This window comes from Mesocricetus auratus, unplaced genomic scaffold (assembly GCF_017639785.1).
Source record: "Mesocricetus auratus isolate SY011 unplaced genomic scaffold, BCM_Maur_2.0 Super-Scaffold_100014, whole genome shotgun sequence".
NCBI lineage: Eukaryota > Metazoa > Chordata > Mammalia > Rodentia > Cricetidae > Mesocricetus > Mesocricetus auratus.
Window position 1 is genome coordinate 9292228 of NW_024429197.1, and position 26190 is coordinate 9318417.

A 26190-nucleotide genomic window follows, 5' to 3' on the forward strand; every position below is an offset into this window, starting at 1 on the left:
TGCTGAGGACTGGGGTCCTCCGTACTCCAGGCCACAGAGGAGGGCAGGGAGGGGAGCCAACCGCGCAGGGCGGTGTCATGCAGGCCCCGCCTTGCCCGCCTGCGCAGCTCATTGGCCCCGAGCTCACTGACTCGCGGGCGGAGCAGGAAGGAAACCGCTCCCAAGCGCGGCGGCAGCGTCGTTCCTAGCGTGCAGCTGCCGCTCCTACCATCTCTCGGTTGGTTTGCGTGTCCCCTTCCTGCAGCATGAGTGGTCTGCGCGTCTACAGCACGTCGGTCACCGGCTCTCGTGAAGTAAGTGTGTGCCTGGGCCGGCCCCGGGGAAGGCGAACCGTTTCCCTGTGCTCCGACCGGCGCCGGGGAGCCGCCCCCACGATGGAGGCAAAGAGGTGCGGGGTATGGCTTCCCAGGTCTAGTCCGGGGAACGCGGCCCAGCCTGAACCCCTCCACCAGGGATCCTTCGGCATCCCCGGCATGAGCTGCCCACGCCCATCCCCCACTATCGGGCCACCCATTTTATTGCACCCACCCACCCACACACCTCCTTAATCCCCGCTTCCTCTCCACTGTGAGGTTGTGGAGGAGGGTATTTCCCCTGTACGGCCTGGCCCTGCAGCTTCCCTGACTTACCCAGAACTTGACCGGCTTCTCTTTCTCAAACTCCTGTAAGCGATCCCTCTCATCCTTGGATCCTTCCCATCCCTTAGTGGCCAGAATCTCCCCATAGAGTGGGCAGAAGGACAAAAGCTCCTGCTAACTCGGGACCGGAGTTCCTTCCTGTCCATAAATCTTCCAGCCTGCCTGCCAACCCTGTCAATCCTCTGCCCCTAGATCAAGTCCCAGCAGAGTGAGGTGACCCGCATCCTAGATGGGAAGCGAATCCAATACCAGCTGGTGGACATCTCCCAGGACAACGCCCTTCGAGATGAGATGCGAACCTTGGCAGGCAACCCCAAGGCCACCCCACCCCAGATTGTCAACGGGGACCAGTACTGTGGGGTAGGGTTTGGGGTCTGGGAGGTGTTGGAGGACTGCAGCCAGGGTCAGATCTGGGCAAAGCAGTAGGGTCCCCTGCTCCTGCACTTGGGTGACTACCCCCTCTCTCAGGACTATGAACTCTTCGTGGAGGCCGTGGAACAGAACACACTGCAGGAGTTCCTGAAGCTGGCCTGAGTAGGGATGGCTACAGTCTACCCGCCTCCTCACCAAGCCATGAAGGACCTTGTGACCAACTCCCTGTCATCCCTAATCTGACCTTGGAGTCAGTCTCTCCCTGCAACCCAAGCCCTTTCTGTATCCTCCTCCTTCCTTCAGAGGCAACATTCCTTACTCACCAACTGGTCTCAGAGATTGTCTTAAGTGAGGCCCCAATGCTGGCTGTCCCTAGCCAGGCCTTGGGGCTACCTCCCTGCCTGGCACTGCCTGATGGGTATTTCTGTTAGTTCCATCAGCCAGAGCTCTGCCAAAGGCCCTGCAGACCCCGTCCTGGGTGCATCCTAGAGACAATTAAATGCCCATTCCACTGGTGCAGTCTGTCTGGTTATGGTGTCCTAGGTACCCGCTGGGCTTGGTGGTGATTCTGATAGTGTTAGAGCTGTGCTACAGCGGTGACTGCCTGTGTGTGTGTGTGTGTGTGTGTGTGTGTGGCACGTGTTAGTCTGTGTCTGACAGCACATGACCATGGTTGACATGCAGTTTCTTGACATGGTAGTTGAGACACCCTAGGTTTCCCATGCATGCTCTGACGCTCATCTGCCTGCCTGACTGCAGTGGCTGGCCCAGGACTGTCTGCTGGGTTGGAGACCAATTCAGTGTGGGTGGATGGGAGGTGTACAGCTCGCAGCAGCTCCATCAGATTGAGGCATGGGGGTAGTTGTGGCAGTTTTGTACACAGTATGGAGAAAGTGTCTGTAGGAGCATGTGGGTCTACATGTATGTGGGTCTACATGTATGTGGGTCTACATGTCTGTGGCTGTCACCAGCCGCCTGACCCCATGAGGCTCCCCTGCCCCCGCTGAGACAGAGAATGTCAACCCAGCCACTACCTCCACAGGATGGAAATACTTAAAGAGAAAATACTTGAGAGAAAAGGGAACCTAGGGGACAAAGAGCCTGTGGCTATGCCAGCTGGGGCTCCAGTTACAGGCCTAAGCGTCTGTACCGCCCCCTTCCTAGCCCAGCCTTCCCCTCTGGGCAGCCCTGTCTAGAGAGCCCTGTGGAGCTCATGATGTCAGGGGCGGCACTTTATTCAGGGAAGTGAGCCTGGGCCAGGGTGAGGGCCAGAACCAGTACCAAAGCTGGGGTTCGACAGCAGGGCTCTCCGAGCGCGTAACAGAAGTGTTGCATTGGGAACCAGGCCTGCGGCCTGCAGTGTGAGTGAGTCATCCTGGTAGACCATGGGTGGAAAGGTGCTGAAGATCTCAAAGGTGGCCGGATCCATGTCCCTAGGTGTCCATCAGAGTACATCACGCTAGCCCCTGAGGCTAAGGACTTCCTGCAGCCCCCAGCCCTGCCATGTACCCACCTGGCCTGTGCCAAGAGGTTTCGCACATCACCAACAGTGTCGTCGGGCCGCATCATCAACAGGAAGGCCTGCTCCCCGTTCTCAGACTTGACGCGCAGCATGGAGAGCGGAGGCACTGGCATGTTGGGTGACTCCTGGCTCCTGCAGGTCCAGAAGCCCTCAGTGCTCCCAGCTCCAGGTCCTCTCCCCTCTGCCCTGCTCTTACCTCTCTGCCCAACCCTCACCTCTGCCGTTCAGAAGCCAAGGCAGGTGTCTCCACTATGATCTCCTGGATCGGAGCAGGCAGTGGGCAGCAGTTCTGGAAGGCAGCCATGAAAAGTGGACAGAGACCTAGGTCCCGCCTACATCATTTCCTCCACCCCTAGAGAGCACTGGCTCATTCCTGAGCAGGGATGGATGAGACCGGTGAGCCAAAGAGCTGGGGCATTCTGTGTAAAGGGAAGGAGGCTCTGGAGGGCAACACCATCATTCTCTCTCCCAGTCCAGGGTGGGAGACAAGGCCACCCAGATGGTGGCCACACTTGGGGACCTCACCCAGCCTGGGCGCAGGGAAGACACCTGAGCTAAGTCTGAAGGATGAGTAGCAGTCATCTGAAATGGAATGAGCGGGACAGGGACACTCCCTACAGCACAAACATCCTGACCAACAGGAGCCTGAGGGAGGAGATACCGTGGGGAGCCTGCCAGCAGTTTACAGCTCTTGAAGCAAGGAACCAAGCCAGACGAAAGGAAGGAAGGGAAGGCTAGATATGAGGAGGACACTGATACAAAATGGACACCCAATTTCTCCCAGAATGCCCAGACAGTCCCAACAGAGAAGGCTGCTGGGGCACATGGCTAGCAGGAGCAGGAGTGAGGGGAAGGCCAGCACAGAAGGCTGTGAGACTCTGCAGTCTAGGCTCCATGGTGGCTACCGGTACAAGACAACTCAGGTGAAGGAGGGGTCTGGAGACACTGAGGCTCAGCACCCCTTTCTCGGGTGGTGACTTGGGAAGGAAGAACAGGAGTGAAGACAAGATAATGAACTCGTAGCACCTGAAAGGCCTGTAGGACAACTAAGGAGCACCGAGGCCAAGTTCAAGGACATGCCCTGGACCTTGGGCTCCTTCCCCACCCCCTCCACTGTAGCCACCCCAGCTGCCTGTGGGGTAGAGCATGGAGTCCTCACCAACTCCACAGAGATACCACACAGTTCTGAGGATGAACTTGCCATCCTGGCCTTTACTTGGGGCCTATAGGTTTGAGCCTCCGGGCAAGATATTGTAGGCTGAGCCAGGTTGGTGATAAAGTCCCCTTGGAGAAAGCTGGGTAATTAGGGCAGGCCTCACCTGCAAGGTGTCCCTGATTGGGCCCCGGATGTCAATCACCTGGCCTTGTCGAATTACACACTTGGGAAGCCTGTTCAGAAATTTCTCAGCAGTCATCCTGGAGCCTGCAGAGAGGGTATTGGGAACCTTGGCCCAGGAGGGACAGTAAGTGCTGGCAGAGGCCACCTGGAGCTTGCTCTACACAGCCCCCCAGCCAGCCTCGGAGCCAGCTTACCTGAAGTATCCTCCACCCTGTCCGAGGCCTTTCGAACTTTCTGCCGGCCCACCACACGACCCTCACCTGGGAACGAGCCCAGCCCATCCTCCGGGAAGACCTGATTGCGCAGGTCGCTTACCTAGCAGGAAGGAAGGGCCACAGAAGCAGGGAGCCCAACCCTTCAGCCCTGCAACCTCACCCCCACCCAGAGGCCTCAAGAACAACCCAAGGACGGCCTAACACAAGAGAACCACAGTTGATGCTGCTGCTACCACCTCAGGCCCTATTCGTGCAAGCACCCTCACTCATACAGCTGAAGCCATAGCACTGACCACCCCTCCTCCACTGGAAGCTGGCCACACAGGGAATGAATGTCAGGATAGCGCAGAGCCTTGCTCTTGTCTAGTCTGCAAGGCAGACACCACTGCTGCAGGCCACCATTGCCCTGTCTAGGCGGTTCCAAGGCTATCTCCACACCCAGATCTCAGAACCCCGTCATGACTCACACTATCTTTTGCATCATGGTGGCACACCCTTGCTGTGGAGAAAACCCACGTCCGGAGCCTGCTGCCTCCTGGTCCCCATGAGGACAACCTTCATCTCACTCAGCCCTGGTAACACGTGGGCTCACCTCCTGTCCTTCAGCCCAGCCAGGACTGCCTCTTTTCAGTGTTCGCAACTCATGCCCTGCTTCCCGCCACAACCACGTGACTTCAGGAGCTTCTGGGGTAAACTAAGCCCCCTGTGCTTTACAGATGCAAGAACCCCAGGCTGTCACACGGTGCCCTGAATGCTGGGGAGGGTGGGCAGAGAGTGCTCCCACAACCATGTACCTTCAAGATGCCAGCAGAGGGCACTGTCTGCTGCTCAGCTTGGGGGACCTCATGGCCACTCTGGCCCTGACAGCCTCCTCACTCTGCCCCCCACCCTCCTGCAGGACATCCGGACTGGGTCCCCCCGGGTGGATGGCTCCCTCTTGCTGATCCCTGAGTAAGCTATCCCATTTTCTCCTAAGCAGCACAGCGAAGGGGTGGGTTACCTTAAAGGGAACTCCATCAGGATACAGCCGCTGGAGCTCTGAGGGAAAGAAGCCATCCAGTATGTCCCGGAGGCAGCGCTGCAGGAGAGTGAACAGGCCTCTGTAGCCATGCTATGTCATGCTATGCCAAACCTGCTACCTGTTTGGCTGGCAAGCCCTAAGCATCATATTCTGGAAATATTGGGAACTCCAAGGTTGGAGGGGTGGGGCCTGTGTACTTTGTGGCCCACAAGCTAGTACAGTGAGCTGACTCCGTCTCCAAGCAGGGGTGAAGACAGGTGTGGATCCCGGAGCCCAGCCTACCTGCGTGGAGGGATCATAGAAGGGCCGGAAGGGCCCATCAAACATCATAATGCCATTCCGGTAGAGCTTTAGTGGGATGGGCTCTAGGGTACGGAGCTGTGCTCCACCAGGCACTGGTGTCACTTGGGCCTCTCCCTCCACCACCAGCTCACTCAGATCCTGCAGACTGGCCAGCAGTCTGTCAAAGTCCACCTCGGGGGGTACAAAAGAATCCCCTGACAAAAGAAACAGATGCCCATGAGCCTCTGTGGCTGCCGTGTGTCCTGGCAGCTCTGGCTTCTGGGGCCCCCACACTGAGCAGGGGCCTCGGCTCCTGGAAGAAAAGGATAAAGGCAGCTGTCTTTTATTGGATACTTACTTTGAACTGTTTATTTGAGCCCTGGTCCATTTGGCCTTGAACTCCTGACCCTCCTACTTCCACATCCCAAGTGCTGGATTACATGAGTGTCACCATACCTAGCAGGACACTTAGACTTTGGGTCAAGGACTTAATATCCATCATCCTATTTCCATCGCTTAGGACCCTAAACTGTAAGGGTTACACTCCTTCCCATTTTTAGAGGGGGAAACTGAGGCCAGAGCTTAGTAACTTCTTAGAAATGCACAGCATTACAAGCAAAAGCAAAGTTTGGTATTAGATCTGTGCCAGGCACTAGGTTGGCAAGCTCTCAGATCAAAGCTTTCAAGGTTCAAATCCCAGCCCCTGCATTCTTCCTGTGTGGCCTTCCCGTAATGCTTGGGGCTAGAATGGGAGGCCAGTAGTCTTGGCCTCCCAGGGTGGCTATAAGGTGCCAAGGAAATGGACACATGAGAGCTAACTTGGAACAGCCTGAACTGTTCATGTTCGCTCGCTGGTCACCAGCTCTGCCTTGTACAAATGGTCCTCGGGCCAACCCCTGGGAGGTAGGGGCTGTTTAATCTCTACAGTATGAATGAGGAAGCAATATCAGAAAAATGAAAAGTGACTCATCCCAGGCCACCTGGCAAGTTATGGGACTTAGCACCCAGCAGCAGCATCAGGAGAGGGAGGGTAAGGGTGGGGATGGATGGCTGTTAGGATGTTGGGACAGATGCTCGATGGGTATAACTATTTCTGGGTTGCACACTCTTTTTTTTTTTCGAGACAGGGTTTCTCTGTGGCTTTGGAGGCTGTGTCCTGGAACTAGCTCTTGTAGACCAGGCTGGCCTCGAACTCACAGAGATCCACCTGCCTCTGCCTCCCAAGTGCTGGGATTAAAGGCGTGCGCCACCAACGCCCGGCTGGGTTGCACACTCTTAAAGAGTCTGCCAGGCTCTGGCTCCTCTGGAAGCTGCTGCACACATGGCTGTGCAGTTATAGAGCATGCAGACAAAATGACCAGGACAGCCATGAATGTGCCCGAAGAGAAGGGTGGTGGGCAGGAGGGATGCTGGTTGGGGCCCCTGGCCACTATCTGAAGGGCTATGCCTGCCCCTGTCTCTGTCTGGGCTTGCCCAGTCTTCCCGGTTGTGTATACCAACAGCCCAGTTACATGATGCTGGGAACTAAATCTCGTGAATGTGAAGCAAGCATTCTTGCATCCCCTGCCCAGCCATGATATGGCATTGGTTTCCTTTACAATTAGTTTAAGGACAAACTGAGACACCTAAAAACAAAAACCAGAAAATATCTGCCATAAGGCCAGTCCAGTACCTCTTCCTACAGTTTAGGAAAGAAGGGTCTGCCACAGAATGGAGCCAATGCGGCTGGCCAAAGCAAGCCACCTCAGGGCCAAGGATATACATGGTGTGGGCAGTGGGGCAAGGGGACAGACTGGAATCCCTGGGACAGTGCTAAGAGTTACTGACAGCAAAAGTTTGCTTCAGAAGGCTGGCCTGGAGGGTGGGAACTGTAGACCAGAGGCAGAGCATTTGCATAGCCAAGAAAAGAGATGGGGACCCGGTAGTGGCACACACCTTTAATCCCAGCACCTGGGAGGCAGAGGCAAGTGGATCTCTGTGAGTTCAAGGCCAGCCTGGTCTATAGAAAGAGTTCCAGGACAACTAGGGGCTACACAGATGGGGGGACGACAGAGGAAGTGACGTGGGGAACTGCCTAGAAAAGTATAAGAAACCTGGCCCGGGTCAGGAAGAGAGCAGAGTGGGTAGGGTGGGCTGGGCTGCCATCGGGTGCGACAGACAGGAGGGGGAGACAGGGATCCCAGGGATAAGACAGGAGGAGCCTGGTGTGGCCAGCTTAGGCAGCTGTTAAGTCAGTGAGCCTCGCCAACACTCGGCAGAGCCTACGCTTGGAGAGAGGTGTGCTGGGAGCTCCCACACAAGGCAACACAGGCCAAAAGGCAAGTCCCAGGCCTGGCTAAGCCAGTGGAGAGACATGGCCCTTCTGTGAGATGGGCAGGTAAAAACCTGACCTGGTCACAAGAGCAAGTCCGTGGACCTGTCTGCTAACGCCGCAGAGGCCAGCATCACAGTTCCCATTTTACAGACGAGACCCTGGGCCTTGAGGGGTGTCATGCTCATCCACGTAAGCCTTGCAGGGACCACACAACTCATACAGCTCTCAGTGGCCATGTAGGTGACAGCTGTTCAGTGTTGGCACTTGGGACACATCTCCCTGGGATCTTTCTAGGAAAGGCCATGATGCTAGAGATCATCTTTAAGGCTTCCTGTAACTTGGGAGTTTGGTTTTGTTTTTAAGACAGAGTCTCACGTAGCCCACACTGTATGAAGCTGAGGATGACCTTGAACTCCTGACCCTCCTGCCTCCTCCCAAGTACTAGCCCAGCCTTTCTCTTTGCCACTTCCCTGGCCCTCAAGGGTCACACTGGCAGGGCTTCTGCTTGTGAGCTCTTCAGTCTCTGGCAAGCAAGCTTCTCTGAGACTCGACTTCCTCGTGGGTACAAGGACAGCCCGTCCCTGTGGTAGGAGTTGCTGTGTGCTCGCTTGGAGGGTGGCTGCTGCTGTCCCTCCCAGGCTGCACCAGGCCCCACCTCCTCTGAAAACCTTGCTAGGAACACCTGGCTCTCCTGTCTGATTCCTGTAAGCCCTGAGCTCTTTACCTTGGCCCTTGTCACACACTCTTGTCACTTTGTGAGATTATTTGCCTTCCAACTACTCGGGGGCACTCCTTCAACAAGGGGTAGAGCGCTGAACACTAACCTCGCCCAGGTGGATGCCCTAGAAGCATGTGCTGACCATGTGTCCACCTGTGTATCTGCCTGCCAGGAGGTCAAGAGCATGGCTCTGCTAGGTTCTCAGGGTGTCAACATCTTCCCAGAGTCCTGCCCTCCATGCTTATGCCCTAGAGGTGTTAGAGTGACAACGACAATGACAAAGAGACCCTGTGTGTAATGCAGAGCCCAGGACACCACTGTTGGCTTGGGCAGTGGCCCCGAGGCTTGCTGGGGGGACAAGCTGGAGGGTCCACCTCTCAGTCCCCGACACCCTCACCCAACCATAGCCTCCTGCATCAGGAAACAGCCACTGCTACCACAATTCTCCAAGCCAGGCCCCATCTGGTCACTTACCTCCATGTTCTCTGCTCTCAGAAGAGCCAGAACAGAGAAATGCTGAGGCTCTAGGGCACATTTGTCACCCTGACCCCTACCACTGAGCTTAGGGCTGCCCTGTCCCAATGGCTGACAGAACCAGACACACCAGGCACCATTGTCTCTCTTGCACAGGACGCATACCCTGGCCTACAGGCCAAGCACTGTGCTGCATGCAGCTGGGCATCACCAGTGGAAGAGACAGTGGCTTGAGGTCCTGCTGTCGCCCCAGAACACCTAGCCTGAGCCTTTAAGTCCCCCATTCCAGGAGAGTCCTTCCTGTGAGTTGCTGGCATGTCTATGGTAGCAGCCCGGATGTCTGTGGGGATCTGCTGGAGGGGCTAGGGTCTGAGTCAGAAGCATGTCTACCCAGGGGCAAATCAATCAGGCTGCCAGCGTTGACCCAGGAATTTGAGAAGCTCCAACCCAGATTCAGGGGCTTGGGCAGAAGGCTAGGGGTAGATTAGGGGCCTAGCAAGAGCAGGTCAGCAATGTGCGGTGAGGGTGGGAATTTGAGGAGAGAGGGGAGAGTGAAGAGCACCAGGCCGACTGCTCACCCCAGAGGCCCAACGCCAGCTGTCTGTTATGACCAGAACAGGACTGTCCCCGGAGCACTGGCACAGCAACCAATGTGATGTTTGTATCCTGGTGAGAGCTAGGGGTCCAACTGGGAACCTTTCCAGGCTGCCCCTCTACCAGCCCCCTCCATGGAGAAACTGGGAACCCTTCCTCAGGCAAAAGCTCTGCATCGAGAGCATTCTAATCACTTCCTCTGGCCCCAAATTGAGCTCTGGCTCTCCTGGCACTGGCAGTCTGTGGGAAGTGACACCCAGCAAACAGGTGCCCAGAAATGAGGCAGCAAGAAGCCAGCACAGGCAGCAGAGGACCCAGGGGACAGTCCCTGAGACAAGAGGGAGTTCCAAGAAGGAAAAGCTTCTAGAAATGGGTGCTGGGAAATAAACTCAGGTCCTCTGGAAGAGCAACAAGCATCTTAACCCTTAGCCATCTCTCCAGCCCCATGTTTGCCTTTGAGACAAGGTCTCTTGTAGCCCATGCTGTCCTCAGAACTGCTACATAGCGGAGGACAGTGTTTAACCCGATCCTCCTGTCGCCTCTTCCTGAGTGTTGGGATTGCAAGTGTGCATCACATGATTCATTTACTCCTTGTAAAACCCTGAGGGTAAGAACGTATGTCCCATATTGGAAGCCAACCCGGAACAGGTGGTGGGACAGAAATGAGGGTCTGAGCTACATTCTGGAGCCTAGGGAGGAAACTTCTCCACTGAAGAAAACGGGCCCCAGCCGGGCGTTGGTGGCACACGCCTTTAATCCCAGCACTTGGGAGACAGAGGCAGGCGGATATCTGTGAGTTCGAGACCAGCCTGGTCTACCGATCGAGTTCCAGGACAGGCTCCAAAACAATTCAGGGAAACCCTGTCTCGAAAAAACAAAAAGACAAAATAAAAAAATTAAAAAAAAAGAAAGCAGGCCCCATTTTGGAAACAGCTCTATGGACCTGAATCTAAGGGCAAGGTGGATGGGGCCACTAAATATCAGTGGTTAAACATGAAAAGTGAGGCAGAGACAGGCGGATCTCATAGTTGAGGCCAGCCTGGTCTACAGAGTGAGTTCCAGGACAGCCAGGGCTGTTACACAGAGAAACCCTGTCTCAAAAGCCAAAACAAACAAACAAACAAAGCATCAAATGTTTAGTAAGTCTGGGTCTCTGTAGCCCTTGATAGATAGGCAGGTAAAGACCGAGACCAGGGAGGGAGACTTGGCTTTTATTTCCCTGGGCCAGGGACAAGGTGTTGGGTTACTCAGCATCCCCACCCCCACCCCAATGCTGGGAGGCCAGAGAATGAAACAAAGGGCCTCTGAAGAGTGGCTGGTTTACAGGGGGCTGCTGGGAAGGACCAGGGCAGACACTCTACTCTACCTGGCTTCCAGAACTTCTTGGCCTTCATCCAGTCCTGCTCATCATTTTCAGAGACTATCTTTTCCTCTGAGTCCTCCTGGTCCATGGGCTCGCCCACCCACTGCAAGCCATAGTCACTGAGGAACCGCTGTGGGCAGAAGAGCGAGACGCGGTGTGGCACCACCTACCCCATTTCCATGGAGAGCATCGCCAGTCTGACCCCCAGCCTGTCCTCAGCCCAGAGTGGCCTGGACAATGGATTGCTGAAGACCCTGGCCACTTCCAGCCTGTGACTCTAGAAGCCGCTGACCTCCTAGAGCAGCAGGTTCCTTCTCCATGAGGGGACATGACAACACTTGTCTCACTGTGCACAGTAAGACTCCTCAGGCCAAGTAGGTAGCACAGCACTCGACTCAAGAACTCCGTAAAGCAAGCCACGTGGACTGTGTGGCCTGGCCTGAGCATGAGGAGGCAGGGACACTTGTACTACAGGAGTGAGCCTCCGTCTTCTTTCTGACACACTGACTTTGTGTGTGTACACGTCCATATGTCTGTGAGTCCAGGTGTGTGCGTGCACATGTTCATATGCAGTCATATGTGGAGACCAGAGGACAAGCAGGGCAGCATTCTTCCTCAGGCACTCTCCATGTTGGTGTTTTTCAGTCAATGGCCTGAGTCTTGCCTGAATCCAAGACTGGCTAGAGAGCCCCAGAGATCTGCCTGACTCTGTTTCCCCGGCTCTAGGATGATTAATTACTCCATGAAATCATTACTGGCTTTTCTTTTTTTCTAATGGTTCTAGGAACAGAACAAGGGTCCTCATGTTTGCAAAGCAAACACTTTACTGACTGAGTCATCTCCCCGGCCCAGGAGAAGTTGCCTATACATTTATTTATTTACTTACTTACTTACTTATTTGGTGTTGGGGGTGTTTCCAAACAGGGTTTCTCTGTGTAGCCCTGGCTGTCCTAGAATTCACCCTGTAGACCAGGCTGGTCTCAGAGATCCACCTGCCTCTGCCTCCTGAGTGCTGGGACCAAAGGCGTGCGCCACCACACCTGGCTAGGGTAGTTTGTACTTCTGTTATCACTTCCTTCTCTCCCCTTCTTTGCCAGCTCCTCTCTTCCACAGCTCACTGACATGCATGTGCTGTGGTAACCAACTGTCTGCTGCTGCTGCGAAACCCTGATGCCATTGTGTCTCATCTCTTTCAACACTGCTGCTTCTCCTGTCACTGCATGTGTGACTACGTCTTTGTCATTTCTACCCCCACACACCTGAGAGGTTCCTTAGTGCCCAGCCCTGACCATACTCTCTCCTTTATGGCTCTTGTCCACTCCTACACACATAAGGACAGAACCTAAATCCACACCCAGTGTGGCTTCTCCTCTGAGCTTGAGTCCCACTCATAACTGAGCAAATGTCCAACAAACACCTAAATCCACTCCTGCCAATAGTCCCTGAGCCCCATCCTGTCCCCAGTCCTCTCTCCATCCTGCAAGGAGAACCGCTCTAGCTACCAACGTCCGTGGCCCACTCCCCTCTGCTGTACAAAGGGTTCAGTGCCACCAACAGCGTCTCAACCGTCCTTGGCAATCTATCTCATGCTCTCACCCTAACCCAAGCCGCCATAGCCTCCGTCCCCACCCTTGTCCCACTTAGAGGCTGTCTGTCAAGCCTTCTACTGAAACCTTCGGCTTAGGTCTTCTTCCTGCTGTTGCCAAACCCGGGAGCCATTCTGTCCTTCAACACAGCTGGTTTTCCTCCCTCCGATACATGGCTGCTTCTCTGCCATTTTCACTCCACACGCCTGTGAGGTTCCCAGCACCCAGCCCTGACCACACTCTCCTCCATGGCTCTGCCTTACTCCCACATACAGATCCCTCCCAACAGAGCCCACAGCGAGGCCCCTTTGGCCTGACCTCTCTCTCTCTTCTCATGACCTCCACCACAGCCAGACACAGTGGCGGTCAGAGCCTTCTACCTCTTTGCCTAGACCCTCCCAAGTCCCGCCCCCCTTTCCAGATCTGCTTGCAGTGACTCCTCCCCCAATTTGTCACCCACTTCACTATTCCCTGCACTCTCACATCCTGTCTAGTCACATGTCTCTCTGCTTCTGTAGACTGTCAGCCCCATGCATGTGGGGACTATGTCTTTTTTTGTTTGTTTTGTTTTGTTTTTTCCAGACAGGGTTTCTCTGTATTGTTTTGGAGGCTGTCCTGGAACTCACTCTGTAGACCAGGCTGGCCTCGAATGCACAGAGATCCACCTGCCTCTGCCTCCCAAGTGCTGGGATTAAAGACATGTGCCACCAATGCCCTTCGAATGTGTCTTTTTGTACAGACGACACGAGCCTAATGGCTGGCAGTGTCAAACAGGATAGATAGATACTTTAGGTTTGTTCAATTAATGAATCAATAGACATGTGAGAGGTGCATGCTTGAGTCAGAGGTGCCCTTGGCTGAGGCTGTGGCCTTGCCCCACGGGCTGCCACACTCCTAGAAGATAGCTTGGGCACAGCTGTAACTGTCACCCATAGCCCCAGATGTGAACAGGCCTGCAGTGGGCTGGAGGTCACTTCTGATATTATGGGCTGGGGCTTTGGAAAGCCTTCTGCTTGGGGCTAGAGACTCTCCATTCCAGAAATGACTCTGGGGTGGACCAGCAGAGGACTGAGGTACCAGCGTTGAGCAGGCAGGGGTGCTGGCCCCTTCTGAGCGCCCAGTCCCTTCCAACTCAAGCCTTGCAGCTTGACCACAATTCTGAGGGAGGAAAAGTAAGCGAGGTGACCAAATTATTGGGTAAAGAAATTGTGGTCACAGGCAGGAGGTCCTGAGCTCTAGGTCCAGGGTGAGCCATGCACCCCTCGTGGAGCTTACGTCCCACGGAGGAAGAGATGAGGCAGGAAGGAAAGCAGAGGATGAGAGGCCACACTGGTCACAGGAAAGAAAAGGCTTCAAGGAAACAAGTGAAAATGTATCTCCAGGAGGAGGCAGGCTATGGTCCATGCAGACAGCAGCATGCACCAGATCCTTAGGTAGGAAAAAGTTCATTAGAGAACCAGGGAAGGCATGGAGAGCAGAGCAGTTCTGTGAGGAGAGAAGGGCTAGCCACAAAGCCACAGTGCTACACAGAACAAGCGGAGAGTTAGGAAGTGCAGGAAGCAAGAGGGGGTGTGTTCAGAGTCTGATTTAGCCCAAGTGGAGTAGTGTGTCATGGTGTCACCCCCACCCTGGCTCTAAACTGAGTCAGCCCAGTGCAAGGAAACAGGCAGGGCCCCTGAATGATGTTGAGGGGCTCTGCCACAAGTCCTTGCAGCCAGGCTGAGACCAGAGAGAGTGGCCTGGTCACCCACTCTGCCGAGCTTAACCTCTCACCTCCATCTCGCCAACCTGCCGTTGCAGCTGAATGCACAGGGTCTCCAGCTCCTCCTGCCTCTGCAGGGTTGCGTTGGCTCCTGGGGAAGAGCTGAGTAAGCGATTCTACTGCCATGGCCTGGAGGCTGCCAGGTGCTCTGCCCTAAGGTTTTCTGGGGATTTTCGGAGAACTGCCCCCGAGCCAGCCTCTCTGACCCTGGGGGTGGGGTGGGGATGCCTGAACTGATTTTTGAGGGGCAGCCATCCCTCCTTCCATTAGAATGTGGCCCCTCCACGCTCTGGACAGTGCAGTCTAGTGTCAGGCACAGGGTAAAGGACTGTTGTCTCTCTGGTCTCAGATGTTCAGACCCCACCAAAAGTCTGCCTGATGCTCTTGAAGCCTTGATTCCCAAAGCTATTGTCCAAGCTCCCACAATCCATGGACCTGAGCAGGTACCTGAGCAACAGCTTCTTACCCTGGTTCTGCTGGAGGGTCTGCACCAAATCCTCCAGGGCTAGGATCTTCTGGTCCTGAAGCAGTGAGACTTGGGGTCAGGGTAGTAATAAGGTAAGCTTTAGCCCTTCCTATGGGATGGGCCACACCTGCCTGTGTGTGAGCATTAACCTGTCCCTATCACCCTTCCGAATAGCTCCTGCTTCTGAGCCTCAGAGAATCCCATCTCTCTGACAGTCCCTCTACTTGAGGAAAGGCACAGGCCATGTCCTGGGCCCAGTTCCCAGTTCGCCCCTTCTGCTCAGCAGCCTGCTAACTACCCAGCCCACATTCTATCAGGCTCTGCCTGGGGGACCAAGATTATTCCCAAGTCGTGGCTTGCCATCAGAAGAGGCCATTCAAATGGAGGAAACAGTCCTCCCGCTGTCTCTGGCCTCAGGTCCTACCTTGGACAGTAGCTCATCATTCTGGGTCTTCAGCTGCTGCTCCAGCTCCTGCAGCTTCCTGGCCATGGAGGCCACCAGCTCCGAGTCACTGAACACAGTTCCTGCCAAGTGAACGAAGTTTCTAGTGCCCAGGCCTGGAACTGAGGCTGACATGGGAAGGGCCAGGGAGGTAGAAGGCCGCAAGAACAGAAAGGGCAGTCCCAACAGCAGCTAACACTTGCGTGACAGGGGCACCTGAAGCTCTTTACCCAGAGCAGCTCACGCAGTCCTCACGCTGGGCTACTTTGTGAAGCTGGGTGGCGTGCAGCGACTTGTTCCAGGTATGTGCATCCGTTGGTACAGCATATAGGCCATTAAGTTGTGTGTGTGTGTGTGTGTGTGTGTGTATACAGGGCTGCATACCCCCTGCACACACGTGCAGAGGCAAAGGAGGATGTGAGTGCCTTCCTCTGTCACTCTTCACATTTTTGGTGGCAGTGTGGGGGTCAAACCTAGGACCATATGCATGCTAGGCAAACGCTAAACCTAAAGTCTGCTGTTTGGGGTAGGCTAGCTGGCCAGAAAACTCCCACAATCCACATATCTCTGACCTCTAATGGTGGGGTTACAGGGATCATAAGAGTGCTGGGACTTGAACTCAGGACCTCTTGCATTCATAGGGAGTACTTTTTTTAAGATTTATTTATTTAATTTATTATGTACACAGTGTTCTGTCTGTATGTATGCCTGCAGAAGAGGGCAGCAAATCTCATTACAGATGGTTGTGAACCACCATGTGGTTGCTGGGAATTGAACTCAGGACCTCTGGAAGAACAGCCAGTGTTCTTAACCTCTGAGCCATTTCTCCAGCCCCATAGGGAGTACTTTTACCCACTCAGCCATCTCTTTGCCATCAAGCCTAGTGACCTGAGTTGGATTCCTGGGATTCACAGGATGGAAGGAAAAGAGTGGGCTGTTATTTGACACATACACATACTCAACCTCGTGTGTGAACACAGGAACACACACGCAATAAATAAATAAATAAATAAATAAATAAATAAATAAATAATCAATCACCCAATACCCATGTGTCCTGCCACATGAGTGGTTGGGACTTTGTCAGATGGGCTTGATGGCATACACCTTTATTCCTAACACTTGGGAGGAGAGGTAGGGGATCTCTGTGAGTTGGAGGCCAGCCTGGTCTACAGAGTGAGTTCCAGAACAGCAGGAGTACATAGTTAAATCCTGGGCTTTTTTTAAGTTAGTTCCACCATTTTAAAGATTTAAACAGACATAAATTATATTGCAGTGATGCATGTAGCTTCACTCCCTCCCAGGTCCCAGGTCAGGGGGGAAATCATTCTGTGAGATGCTTGGAACTACCAAGGAGACTGGAGTGTAGAAGAGACATATGTTAAGGTAATTAATAGATTGTGTTTCCTTATAATTAGGAGATGCAGGGGTCCCGAAGGTCAGGACCTATGCAGTCTACCTCTAACTTGCTCATCCAAGAGATGCCCTGTACGCCTATCTGTACAGGCTGCAGCGGGGTGACTGTGGTGAGATCTATTGCTATGAAAGGAGACACTGTACTCCTACGTCAGCTTTTCTGTACACTGAAAAAAAAGTTCAAAATAAAGCTTGGGAGTTAGGGTAATGATATACCACTTTTATCCCAACACAGGAAGATCGGAGTTAAAGGTCATTCATGGCTACATAGTAAGTTTGAGGTCAACAAACTACATGAAACTGTCCCAAACCTCACCCTCTCAAAAAAAGAGTGTGATGGGATGACACAAGCTTCTTCATCCCCGCAGACACTAGTTACCCTAACGACACGGACAGCAGGGGCTGCAGTCACAGTCACAGACCACACTGGATGCCCAGGGTGAAGAAACCTGAACTCTATTTTGACGGCATCTTCAAGTCCCTCATTTCCCAGCCCCTGAGTTGCCTTTTTAGGGCTTCTAAGCCTGAGGGTAACACATGTCCCTAGTGTGCATGCTCACTGAGGGAGGGCCCTCTGGAATTTGGAGCCAAAAGCATCTTAAAGGACATAAGAGGAAACGTTTGAGCTGTCAGCACATAGAGCATGGCTGCCCTCACTGGAGCAGTATGGAGGGAAGGAAGGGAGAGTCGGGGAGGTGGGATGTCCACGGTGAGCGGTGGAGAAGAAAAGGGAGCACTGAGAAAAGAAAAAGGAGAAAGAGCCCAGGATAATGGGAGACAGAGGGGCCATCGGCGATCTAGGCAGCAGAGAGCTGCTCTCAAGAGGAGGCAGTGGGGGCAGGGAAGGGGGCTGCTGAGCAGAGAAACGGAGCAGAAAAGGCATGTCCTACTGGAGACCTTGGTGACACACACCGGCGGGAGAGAAGATGCGCTGTCCCTATAAGAGAAAGAGGTGGTAGCTACATACTCACTACCGTCCCCAGCTAGGTGCACTAGATCCTTCTCTTTGTAACTATGGGACTTGAACTAGGCAAGTCCTGTCTCTTCTACTTTGACCCTCTGCCAATGTCCAATGGAGGGGAGTGTGGTTTAAGGGCACTTCCTGCTGCCCTTCAGAATAGTGGCCATTGCTCTGGTTACCCTGTGTGATAGCTAGGGACCCCCCACCAAGCAGCATCTTACTAAAGCCCTACAACATGCCATCCCACTGCTCTCCTTCCCCAGGGGACAGGGAAGCAAGATGCTAACGTTGTTTAAGCTGTTACTGCTGGTGGAAAGTTCTAGCCTTGTCCCCAACTTCCCCTGATCCAGCCCAGTGCCTGTCTGGCTCCTCTGCTCCTGTCCCCATGCCACTGTAGGCAACTCCATACAGGCCTATGAAGACACAAAGTCAGGTGAAACTCCCTGCTATGGAACTCTCAGCCCTTTTGGTGTTGCTGATGAGAAAGCAGATGGCCAGATGCTGAGCTCCCCTTCAGGCCTTTTGATGTCTCTGAATCTGAACCTCAGACCCACTGACATCACACCTGCTGGAGACTGGAGAGTTGCTAGCCCCAGCCTGGTGTGGAGCTTGGCCAGCCCCCCAGCCTCTGGCTTTGGTTAAATCCTGACCTGGATGGGTTTGGGCATACAGGCACTGGGCCAGCTTGCCAGAAGTAGGCGAAGTGTCTCAACCCAGCAGGTGAGAGTAGGAGCCACGGCTCACACGGCCTTAGCCCATCGCTAAAGCCTGTCCTGCTGCTCTGAGCAAGGGGCCACAGTCACCCTTCAGCCCCCTGTTCTCACCTTGCCTACCCACAGGGGCACCGATGCCTCCATAGCAGGAAGGGACAGAGATCTTTTCTTCTGGGTCTTGTCCATCATTCAGCATGTCCACTTCATCTTCTGCAGACAGGGACGCCCAGGTCACCGCTCTGGGGGCCACAGCCCAGAAAGCACTCTGGCCCTGGGCCCTGGCCAAGATGAAACAGCTTGTCTACTGCTCCCTCACCCCCACCCCGAGGGTGCACAGTCAAGTCAGTGATAAGGTCAGGGCTCCAGGGAGGGAAGGCTGGAAGGCTGAGGTCCACATCTCTGGTCTTCATAACCATCTCACATTAGGCAGGAGTGCTATGACAGTGGGCACATCTCTGCTGAGGAGCAGGGCAAGGAGTGGCCCAGACCTCTGAGCAAGGGGAGAGGCCTCAAAAGTACAGGGAGCAGGCAGATGGCCAGTCTCACAAGACCTCAGCCTGCTCTTTCCCTTGCTGCCCAGGTGGAAGGAGACAGGTGAGAGGGGAGGGGACATGGGGGGGGGCAGAGCACACACTCACCATCTCTGTAGATTCTTATCCCTCGCCTCCTGGGAACCCAGGCAGGAAGAAGGAACAAATACAAATTAAGCCTCCTGGAATGCCACCAAGGAAAGGTTCCAGGCCCCATGCAAGGCTAAAAGAGATAGAGGTTAAGCCTCTATTTCCTGAAGATCTCCCCCTCCCCGAAGTTGCCCTTAGCCAGGGTGAGCCAAGGGACACACTGTATAGTGCCTAATTCCTCCCAACAGAGAAAGATGGAGGGACACTGTAGGGCAGTTTGGGTGGGAAGACCTCAAAATTCTACAGCTCACAAGGCTGGTCCTAGCTCCTCTCTGAAGTACAGTGGGCACAGGCTTGCTACTTAGCCTCTCTGGATCTAAGCAAGACTCTAAGTGTGTTTAGAAAAGTATCAAGGAGGGCTGGAGAGATGGTTCAGTGGTTAAGAACACTGACTGCTCTTTCAAAAGACCTGGGTTCAGTTCCCAGCACCCACATGGCGGCTCACAACTGTCTATAATTCCAGTTCCAGAGGACCTGACACCCATGGCAAAGCACCAATACATATAAAATAAAAATTAATGAATTAAAAAAGAAAAGAAAAGCACCAAGGAAACAGGAGGCAGAAAAGGCTTTGCTCCAGGTGTGGGGACGCACACCTTTAATTCAAGCACTTTGGAGGTAGAGGCAGGTGGATCTCTGTGAGTTTGAGGATGGCTAGGACTACACAGAGAAACCCTGTCTTGAAAAGCCAAAAGAAAAAAGAAAAGAAAGAAAGAAAGAAGAAAGAAGAAAAAGAAAAAGCTTTTCAAGAGCTCAGCACAGAGCCTGGCCCAGGCAGCCAGAGCATCATGTTTGCAGATGAGTGAGCAGGGAATGACAAGCACGCTCACGGGGCCATGTCTAACAGGAAGCAATGTCCAATCTTTGGTCAACACAAAGCAGAGTTCCCAGAAGGCACAAAGAGAAGGAAGGTAGACACAGAAAGTCACTAACTGCTCTCCGTATTCCCCTAGACACTAGCGGTCATTCTCCTCTGTGAGGGAGGGGTTAAGGAGGAGACAGGGCGGGGCACAAGGACCTAGAGACCCGCTGGCTCCTTACCCAGGATTCACAGGCTCCGACTCTAGGGGCACCTTCCGTGTCTTGCTAAGAGAGGCCAGAGGTGAGCTCATAGCTCTAGTCTCAAGGCTAGCTGTCAGGAACTCCTGAGGGGAAAGAAGGAAGTCAGCCCTTGGGGACAGAGGAGACCAGGGCTTCAGGTCAGGGGGAGGAGCACTGTCCAGGAGAAGCAGCCCCACTCCTCCAACGTGGGCTGGGGTTCCTGAGGTCTGCTGGTTCCTCTGAGCAGCTGACCCTCTGTTCTAACACAGAACCCCTTGCCTGGTGGGGTGCAGGGCCTGGAGCTTCTCCAAGTTTAGAGTGTGTGCTCTTATGAACCCAAAATTGAGCTGGCTGGCATAAAGCCCAGGTATCTCCTGTCAGCCTGTCAGAACCCAGGTGCCCCCATCATCTCAGAGGGAGAGCAGGCTACCCACAGGCAGAGTTCATTGACGACACAGTCATGTGCCATCGAAGCCAAGTGTCTCGGCCCTTGCACATGCCCTACTGCCCACAGGGCTAACTGGCTCCTCACTTTCTCCCATGTATAAGGTGCATGGTATCGGCACCTACCAGGCAGGTGGCTGGATGGGGGTGGGGCACAAAGTCCCAAAGCATTCTGCCCAGTGCCCAGCTCAAGGCAGGCACCTGCCAGTTGAATTGTGGCTATGTGTGTGGAATCATTGTTATTGACACGGGGTGAACATTCAAAAATGCTGACTCCCTTCTTCTGATGAAGAACACGCATGGCAAGCCAGTGCTAACTAAGGCCACCACTCTGTCCCCTACATGAAGTGACCAAAACCTAGCAAACCTAGAGCCAAAGAAGGGATCTCTGTTAGGGAGGGTCTGAAAAGAGTCTTCAGGCTAAATCCAAAGCTGTACTCTAGAAATGTGACACGGGCCTTCCCCGATACACTGGGTAGTTTTTGTCAACGGGACACCAGCTAGTGTCATAGTGAAGAGGGAACCTCATTCCCTTGATGAGAAAATGCTCCCATCAGATTGGGCTGCAGGCAAGCCTGTGGGCCTAATTCTCGACTGATGAGGAAGGGCCCAGCCCTCTGCTGCTGTGCCACTCTTGGACAGGGAGGTTGTGAGCTGGATAAAAGCAGGATGAGCAAGCCATGGGGAGCAGACTAGTAAGCAGCATGCCTCCATGGCCTCTATTTCAGTTCCTGCCTGACTTCCCTCCATGTTGGACTGTGACATGGGAAATACAGGTCAAATAAACTCCATCCCCACGGTCCTTTTGGCCATAGTTGTTACCACAGCAATCGAGAGCAAACAGGACAGACTGATACTCTCCAGTAGGGGAACCCATGCTGCCTCAAGGCAGCCTCCCTCACCTTCTTTCTGAAGTCTAGGACTCATGCCCCACCCTTTCCTCAAAAGAGACCCCTCCCAAGGCCTGGGAGCAGAGTTCCCTCACCCACCATCCAGCCTCCTCACCATAACCCTGCATTGCTCGTGGGTCTGGGCTCCCTGATGATTTGTGTGGCTAAATAGGACAGTTCCTAGTGGCTCCTTTTATTCATGCCCACAAGCAACAATCACATGCCACACCCCCCGCACAAACCTCCCCAAGGACTCCTTTCACCCTTGAATGAAAAACTCAAAGCTGGGCATGGTGGTGCATACCTTTAATCCCAGAACATGGGGAGACAGATCCCTGTGTGTTCCAGGCCAGCCAGGGCTACATAGTGAGAACTTATCTAAAAAAGAGGAAGAGGACGAGGGTGGGGAGGAGGAGGAGGGTAAAGAGGAAAATAAAATTCCTATGGGTAAACTGGCCCTGTCTGCCTCCTCAAATTATCCCCCCTGAGCATCCTTGCACTGAGGACACCCAAGCAATGCCTGGAACACAGGGCGCACTGTCATTAGCCCCCTCTCCGGGGAACCAAACTTGAACAGCTAAGCCATCTCCCCAGCCCTAACCTCTTCTTCTGGGATGGCCTCCTCCTCTGACCCATACCCTTCCTCTGGCCAAGCTGAACCCTCTATTTTCCTTCTATTTCTTCTTAGGCTATAACTTAGCTTTTTATTTGGAAATTACCAGAGATTCACAAGAAACAGTTCTGAGAGGCCCCGTCACCCAGCTTCCCCCTGTGGTTACCATCTTATGCAACGCAGGAAAGCGTGAGCAGCAGGAATGGGCTGCTTCTGTAGTTTGTGTGTACAGACCCGTGCCATCTGACCACACAGACAGATTGGGTTTTACCACCGCCACCAAGATGCAAGCCTTTCCCATCCTCACAGCCTTTCCTCCTGCAGGCTGAGTCATACTATGCCCCTCACTAGCCTTTCCCATCCCCACAGCCTTTCCTCCTGCAGGCTGAGTCATACTATGCCCCCTCACTAGCCTTTCCCATCCCCACAGCCTTTCCTCCTGCAGGCTGAGTCATACTATGCCCCTCACTAGCCTTGACCTCTGGCAACCACCACTGTTTTATCTAGAATTGTCTTTCTTTCCTTATTTATTAAGACAAGGTCTCAGTGTGGGGCCCTGGTTAGTCTAGAACTCACAGAGATCTCACCTGACTCTCAGTACCAAAGGTAGAGACATGAGCCACCACTCCTGCTCAGCTCTGGAATTTCTTTGATAAAGTTACATAAGTAGAATCATATACTAAAACCACCTTTTTTTCTTACATAGCCCTGGCTATCCTGGAGCTTGCTCTGTAAACTAAGAGATCCCCTTGGCTGATTCTGTTCCCAAATTGCTGAGATTAAAGGCATGTGCCACTGCCTCTCCGAAAAGGGCTTTTTTTTTTTAAAGATTTATTTACTTATTACCTATACAGTGTCTGCATGTCTGCCTGCACACACCAGATCTCATTATAGATGTTTTTTGAGCCACCATGTAGATGCTAGGAATTGAACTCAGGACCTTTGGAAGAACAACCAGTGCTCTTAACCACCAACTCATCCCTCCAGCCCAAAGGGGTTTTTTGTTTGTTTGTTTTTATTTTTGTTTTGTTTTTTGATTTTCAAGACAGGGTTTCTCTGTGTAACAGCTCTGACTGTCCTGGAACTTATTCTGTAGACCAGTCTGGCCTTGAACTCACAGAGATCCACCTGCCTCTGCTTCCCGAGTGCTGGGCTTTTAAAGGCATGTGCCACCACCACCCAGAGAAAGTGTTTTTTTTTTTTTTTGTTTTGATGTTTTCTTTTTGTTTGTTTTGCTGTTGAGACAAATCTCAATATCTAGTCTAGGATGGCCTCTTACTTGTGATTCTCCTGACTCGTCTCCCTGGTGGTCAGAGGCCTGCAGATGCCACCACTATTTATTTATTTGTGTGTTTGGGGGTGCACATGTGTACAGGTGCATGTGCATGAGTGCTTTGAGGACCACCCAGAGTGTCAGTCCTCAGGCACTCTCCACACTATTATTAGTTTTTGATTTATAGGGTTTTTCTCTAGCCTGGAACGTGTCAAATAGTCTAAGGTGGCAAGCAACAAGCCCTAGGGATCCACCTGGATGACAAGTGTCTGTCTGTGCCATGTGTGTGTTTTTGTTTTGTTTTCAACACATATTTATTTATTATTATGTGTGGGCGCATGCATACAATGATGAGCATGTGGAAGTCTGAGAATAACCTGAAGAACTCTGTTTTCTTTTTCCACCACATGGATCCTGGGGATGGAACTCAGGTGGTCAGACATGGCAGCAGGAACCTTTATCCACAGAGCCGTCCTGCCAACCCTCACACCTGTTCTAAAGATCAAAGTCAGGTCCTCAAGCTTGCAAAGCAAGTGCTTCGCCAACTAACCTGTCTCCCTAAACCCGTGTTATTTTGAGATAAGATTCCACTGTTTAACCCTGGCTGGCTTCGAAGTCACAGAGATCCTCCTGCCTCTGCCTCCCAAGTGCTGGGACTAAAGGTATTGGTCACCACCGCCAGGTACTTAAACTTATCTTTAATGAACTTTTTCAGGACTAGAGAGTGAGCCTAGGGTCTTGCACATGTTGTACTGCTGCGATCTATCTATGGTCTTTTTTTTTTATTAATGAAATAAAGTGTTGGTCTTAAAAATGGCTCAGAGGTTAGGAGCACTCGCTGCTCTTGAAGAGAAGAACCTGGGTCCCGTTCCCAGCAATCACATGATAGGCAGTCATGACCCTCTTGTAACTCTAGTTCCAGGAAATCGGATGCCTTCTGGCTTCCTCAGACACCAGGCATGCACATGGTGCACATACATACATGCAGACACTCACATTACGTATAAAATTATATATAAAGAAAAAGGAAGGTCTTTGCCCAAGATGGCCTTGAACTGACTCTAAAGTCTAGGCTGACTTTAAACAAGTGATGCTCCTGCTTCAGCCTCCGGAGTAGTTAAGATTACAGGTCTGCAGACCACCAAGCCCCAGACTCTATTTTGTTTAGTTACTGTTTGTTTTTGTTCGTTTGTTTTTAGAGACAGAGTCTCACTTTGTAGGCCAGGCTGGCCTCAAACTCGGAGATCCTTTCCTGCCTCTGCCTCCCGAGTGCTGGGATTAAGGGCGTGTACAACCACACCTGGCCTCGATTTATTTTTTAAAATTTGAGACAAGGTCTCGCTGAATTGCCCTAACTGGCTAGGGACGCCCTATGAAACCCAGACGAGCTTCATACTGGCAGTCCTGCCTCAGCCCGCCACAACCGATGAAGGCTGCAAAGGTATGGTTGTCTCCTCCGATGAGGGTTACAAACGTGTCCTATGCTTCTCCATCTTGAGGATCGAACTCAGTGCTGCCCTAGGCGTTCATGCCTCGACACTCGGGGCTCTGTGACTGCCAGGCGGCTGCGCGCCACCCTCCTAAACCCTTGCTGGGCGTGTTTGCAGGGTGAAGCAACGGCGCCCAAACCCCGCCCCGGGAGCCCGCCCTCCGCTCCGCCTCCACGCACCGACACGGTGAGCGCGGTCCCCACTGCCCTCCTGAGCCGAGCCACGCAGGCCGCGGGCCATCGGAGTCCGGGCGAGGGTCCCGGCCTGCCCGGAAGACTTGGCGGAGCAGAAAGGCCTGGGGCCGAGACTCACCACAGGGCCAGCGAGCCGTCCCACGGCGCCGCCATCTTGTTGTCTCGGGGTTTCCCAGGCGACCAGGGCCCGAGCACTTCTCATTGGCTAACTCCCAGAGGATCTCTGACGAACCCAACGAAAGCGGGTGTAGCCGACTGTGCCCGAATACTATTGGCCCACGGTAAAGATGAGCTGCTCGGGATACTTCAGATCCCAGAATGCACCGCTCAACGAGGTCAGAGGTCAGAGAGCTCTCCTCCGGCCGGGACTTTGCAGCTGGAACCTCTGGCCCTGAGGCTGTGACAATGACAGTGTCAAGAGTGAGCTAAATTAATCTTGGGGAAATAACATTTCCTTTGTTTCCCCATCTGACCATGGAAAAATGAATTGGGCTGATGCAGCTTACTTAATAAATATTTGAATCTCAGTTTCTCCTCTAACTTACGGACCAGGTAATGCCATGAAGGAAAGTTCTAATTCTAGTTCCTAGGTGGAAGAAGTGGGTAGCATACCCCACTCCCAGTTTACAAATAAATTCCATTCCTTGACGGCTCAGCGGGTAAAGGCGCTTGCAGCCAAGCCTGAGGACCTGAGTTCTATCACTGGGGCACACACAACAGGAGACAAGGACTCCTGGGGCTGTCCTCTGACTTCCATACAGACTCTATCCACAGGCACACACAAAATAAGCTGCTAAAGCCGGGCGTTGGTGGCACACGTCTTTAAACCCAGCACAGAAGCAAGTAGATCTGAGGTCAACGCTAGTGTGGTCTACGGAGTGAGTTCTAAGACAGTCAGGGCTATGTACAGTGAAACCCTGTCTCAAAAAATTAAAACAACAAAATCACCAAATAAATAAATAATAAAATTAGACTAATGACGCAGAAGTAACTACAGACAGTTTAGTTAGGGCTCTAAACTTTGTCCTCACCAGGCAAAGGTATGGCCTTGGACACCCGACAGGGTCGCTGGGATGGTTAAGTGAAATTAATGCAAAGTACTTATGAAAACATCTGTACAGATGTTTTCAAAAATATTTCTTGCCAGGCAGTGGTGGCGCATGCCTTTAGTCCAAGAACTCTGAAGGCAAAGATAGATCAATATCTGAGTTCAAGGCCAGTCTCGGCTACAGAGTGAGTCCCAGGACAGCCATATTGGTTGCGACCCTATTGGGGGTCAAATGCGAGATATCCTGCATATCAAATATTTACATTGATTCATAATAGTAGCAACAAGATAATTTTATGGTTGGAGCCACCACAACAGG

The 26190-nt window shown here is 53.0% G+C and overlaps 2 protein-coding genes across 8 annotated transcripts; one reads left to right on the forward strand and one right to left on the reverse strand.

Moving 5' to 3' along the window:
• Window positions 1–137: 137 nt before the first annotated feature.
• On the forward strand, window positions 138–1526 carry Sh3bgrl3 (SH3 domain binding glutamate rich protein like 3). The gene is made up of 3 exons (XM_005079578.4): window positions 138–293; window positions 831–998; window positions 1107–1526. The coding sequence occupies exons 1-3, from the start codon at window positions 246–248 to the stop codon at window positions 1170–1172; spliced, it is 282 nt and encodes a 93-aa protein (XP_005079635.1). The 5' UTR covers window positions 138–245; the 3' UTR covers window positions 1173–1526.
• Window positions 1527–2229: 703 nt separating this feature from the next.
• On the reverse strand, window positions 2230–25079 carry Ubxn11 (UBX domain protein 11). 7 transcript variants are annotated; one of them, XM_040756396.1, is made up of 15 exons: window positions 24942–25079; window positions 19920–20023; window positions 18837–18910; window positions 18310–18408; window positions 15091–15191; window positions 14667–14721; window positions 14212–14291; window positions 10856–10982; window positions 5390–5604; window positions 5087–5164; window positions 4066–4186; window positions 3852–3955; window positions 2748–2821; window positions 2524–2664; window positions 2230–2443 (listed from the first exon to the last, which is right to left on the reverse strand). In XM_040756396.1, exons 1-15 carry the CDS (start codon window positions 25023–25025, stop codon window positions 2248–2250), a joined length of 1653 nt encoding a protein of 550 aa, XP_040612330.1. In that variant the 5' UTR covers window positions 25026–25079; the 3' UTR covers window positions 2230–2247. The 7 variants fall into 7 exon arrangements, with proteins under 7 accessions (XP_040612330.1, XP_012975604.2, XP_040612332.1 ...); XM_013120150.3 differs by having other exon boundaries at window positions 18837–18865; window positions 24942–25078; XM_040756398.1 differs by lacking the exon at window positions 24942–25079 and adding an exon at window positions 24809–24934.
• Window positions 25080–26190: the final 1111 nt, after the last annotated feature.

What these genes read in the sequence shown, in the direction of transcription:
- Sh3bgrl3 (XM_005079578.4), top strand. Translation starts at nt 246, where the DNA reads ATGAGTGGTCTGCGCGTCTACAGCACGTCGGTCACCGGCTCTCGTGAA. An exon ending in CGGTCACCGGCTCTCGTGAA is followed by an intron (nt 294 to 830) that starts GTAAGTGTGTGC and finishes CTCTGCCCCTAG; the next exon opens with ATCAAGTCCCAGCAGAGTGA. An exon ending in ACGGGGACCAGTACTGTGGG is followed by an intron (nt 999 to 1,106) that starts GTAGGGTTTGGG and finishes CCCCTCTCTCAG; the next exon opens with GACTATGAACTCTTCGTGGA.
- Ubxn11 (XM_040756396.1), bottom strand. Translation starts at nt 25,025, where the DNA reads ATGAGAAGTGCTCGGGCCCTGGTCGCCTGGGAAACCCCGAGACAACAA. An exon ending in TCGGAGCCTGTGAATCCTGG is followed by an intron (nt 18,911 to 19,919) that starts GTAAGGAGCCAG and finishes GTGGCATTCCAG; the next exon opens with GAGGCTTAATTTGTATTTGT. An exon ending in GATAAGAATCTACAGAGATG is followed by an intron (nt 18,409 to 18,836) that starts GTGAGTGTGTGC and finishes CCCTGTCTGCAG; the next exon opens with AAGATGAAGTGGACATGCTG.